General features: G+C 35.9%; 1 protein-coding gene across 1 annotated transcript; it reads right to left on the bottom strand.

Moving 5' to 3' along the window:
* Positions 1-681: 681 nt before the first annotated feature.
* Positions 682-1,994, bottom strand: LOC142296160 (uncharacterized). The gene has a single exon (XM_075339437.1). It carries the CDS (start codon positions 1,992-1,994, stop codon positions 735-737), a length of 1,260 nt encoding a protein of 419 aa, XP_075195552.1. The 3' UTR covers positions 682-734.
* Positions 1,995-2,308: the final 314 nt, after the last annotated feature.

The following is a 2,308-nucleotide window of genomic DNA, read 5'->3' as shown; positions in this document are numbered from 1 at the left end:
TGCCACCACATCCAGATCATTGGCACGTACCCTAATAGAGGAAGTTCCAGTTAGGCTGAGGTGCACCATAAGTTCCTTTTCTTACTCAAACTGAAAAAATACAATGTTTCACAGACCAGGAGGGTGGGGGGGGGGGAAAGTTTATATGCTCTGCAGTAAATTATCAGCATGAATTGGCCTTTGTCCATAGGGTGTGTGCTACACTGACTGGGTGCACACAGCTATTAAACACATAGTTGTCAATTTATTCATAAAAGGTTTAGAAGGAATAATACAGGAAAAAAAAAAAAAACACTGCAAAGTTGTAGTCAGATATGCTCCAGAATTGTTCTATCACAAAAAATATAAAATTTATTAAAAACAGACCTGTCAGGAATAGTAGCAGTGCCTATTCACATCCACTATAAAAATCCAACATGATACAAAATAGAAAATATTGCAAACATTAATATATTGGCTTTGTTCTTTGTCAGCTGTCACCAAGAAGAGGAAAATAAAGAGTAATGCACAATACCCTGTTAATGTAACTGCTTTATCCAAAGATCCAGTGCAGATGATTCAGACACTTGTGAAATCTACTTTCTGGGATGGATAGTCACATTACATTTAATTTTTCATTTTTGAAGGGATAGCGAACTTTTAATATAAACCATGTCAAATAAACAAGTTGCTGTTAAAAAAAAAAAAAAATTGATATGTTAAGTCATCATTTTACAAACACTCTTGTATTCTAGTTAATGCTTTGGGAAAAGTTTTTGAACAACATTATTAACTTTAGGCACTAACGTCCTATTGTATCTCAAAATGATATCATCCTTGATCCAGTCTGTCTCTAGAATCTCCTTCTTTCTATTCTTCTTACAGTGAAATAGAATAGCATCTTGCCTTGAAACATCTGTAGAACGCCCTTTAGACTTTGCCGCAGAGTGGATTAATGTCTGAGTGACTTTTCGTGGATTCATAATCATTTTTCGTGGCTTGATTGACAAGTTATCACTAGGTTCTCTGTAAGGATGTTGAAGAATATTATCTCCAGGGATATGACTCCAAAGGTTAAATCCAGATGCTTGACTCATTGATGGAAAAGCATGATTCTCAAAACGAAAGACACTTGTAGCTGGATACCGCTTTTGGAGATTCCTCATTAAAGCTGGCCAGTCCCAATATTTTACTGGAATGATAATCTCATCAATGTCATTGAGGAGAACATACTCACTTTTAAACATATTTCTATACATGCAGTCATTTAAAGATGCAACTTGTCCATAATAGCCAATGTCACTGTCAAGTCCATCAACATATTTCCATTTTTTGGAGGTTTTCAGAAATTTGTCTACTGGCCAGGGTATTACTTCTACGACACCTTCTTGAATGTAGTGTCTCAAAACCTTGTCCACATGGTCACCACAGCTAGTGTTATAGATGGTGACTCTAGAAGCTCCTAGTAATTTATACATTTCAATGGTCTGGGTCAGTTGTAAAACGTTATTAAACTTCCCATAAAAGGTAGAAATGCAAACCGTAAAATTTGCAGAAAATGACCCAATGAGATCTTTTGAGATCTCAAACATTGGAATTTGGTTTAGGTCCTTTGTGCGGTTTGTATAGACAGAGATGTAGGTATAATCACAATCAGGTGGGCTTGGACATAGGAGATTTGCTGTCTCATAAGGGAATCCAAAGTTGTCTTTAACAATATCAATTTCTGCCATAACATGTACATAACCATTCTGCTTACAGTAGAACAAACAGAAAAGGTTCCTCACTGTGTGATGGACTATAGCAAGTATCCTTATTAAATTGGATTCTCTAGGATCGAAATATGGAGAGATGATGAAGGTTTTGTTATCCTCCAATGCTATGAAGGGGCCGATGGCAATGTTGGGAACATGGCGTATTTTAGAATCCTGGGGTTGTAGCACATATAAGAGAAAGAGGAAAATGAGCACCAGTAAATTGCATGCGATGAACTTCTGTTTTAAGGAGCAGGACATCCTTTCATAATGAGCAGACTGTAGGGGGAGGAAAAAAAAAAATAAATAAATATATGCATTAACAAAAACCATAATAAAGTGTATATGGCAATGAACAATGGCAAAAAAAAAAAAAACAAAAAAAAAAAAAAAAAACGCAAATCGGAAAATAACTCTTAGCTTCTTCCTGCACATTAAAAGAAGTTGTTCCTTTTCGGATCAAGTTTTACCCCAGTTGCAATTTGTTTAAAAAGGAAAATAATATATAAAATAAACTGCATATCTCCTCAGTCCGTTGGCTTACCGTCAATAGAGGCAGGCCACGCAACTGCTAC

This window comes from Anomaloglossus baeobatrachus, chromosome 1 (genome assembly GCF_048569485.1).
Source record: "Anomaloglossus baeobatrachus isolate aAnoBae1 chromosome 1, aAnoBae1.hap1, whole genome shotgun sequence".
Taxonomy (NCBI): domain Eukaryota; kingdom Metazoa; phylum Chordata; class Amphibia; order Anura; family Aromobatidae; genus Anomaloglossus; species Anomaloglossus baeobatrachus.
Note: the sequence above shows the minus strand (reverse complement) of the source record. Positions and strands in the feature narration are given on the sequence as shown.

Bases quoted from the DNA above. Each gene is read 5' to 3' on its own strand.
- LOC142296160 (XM_075339437.1), bottom strand. From the start codon at position 1,994: ATGTCCTGCTCCTTAAAACAGAAGTTCATCGCATGCAATTTACTGGTG.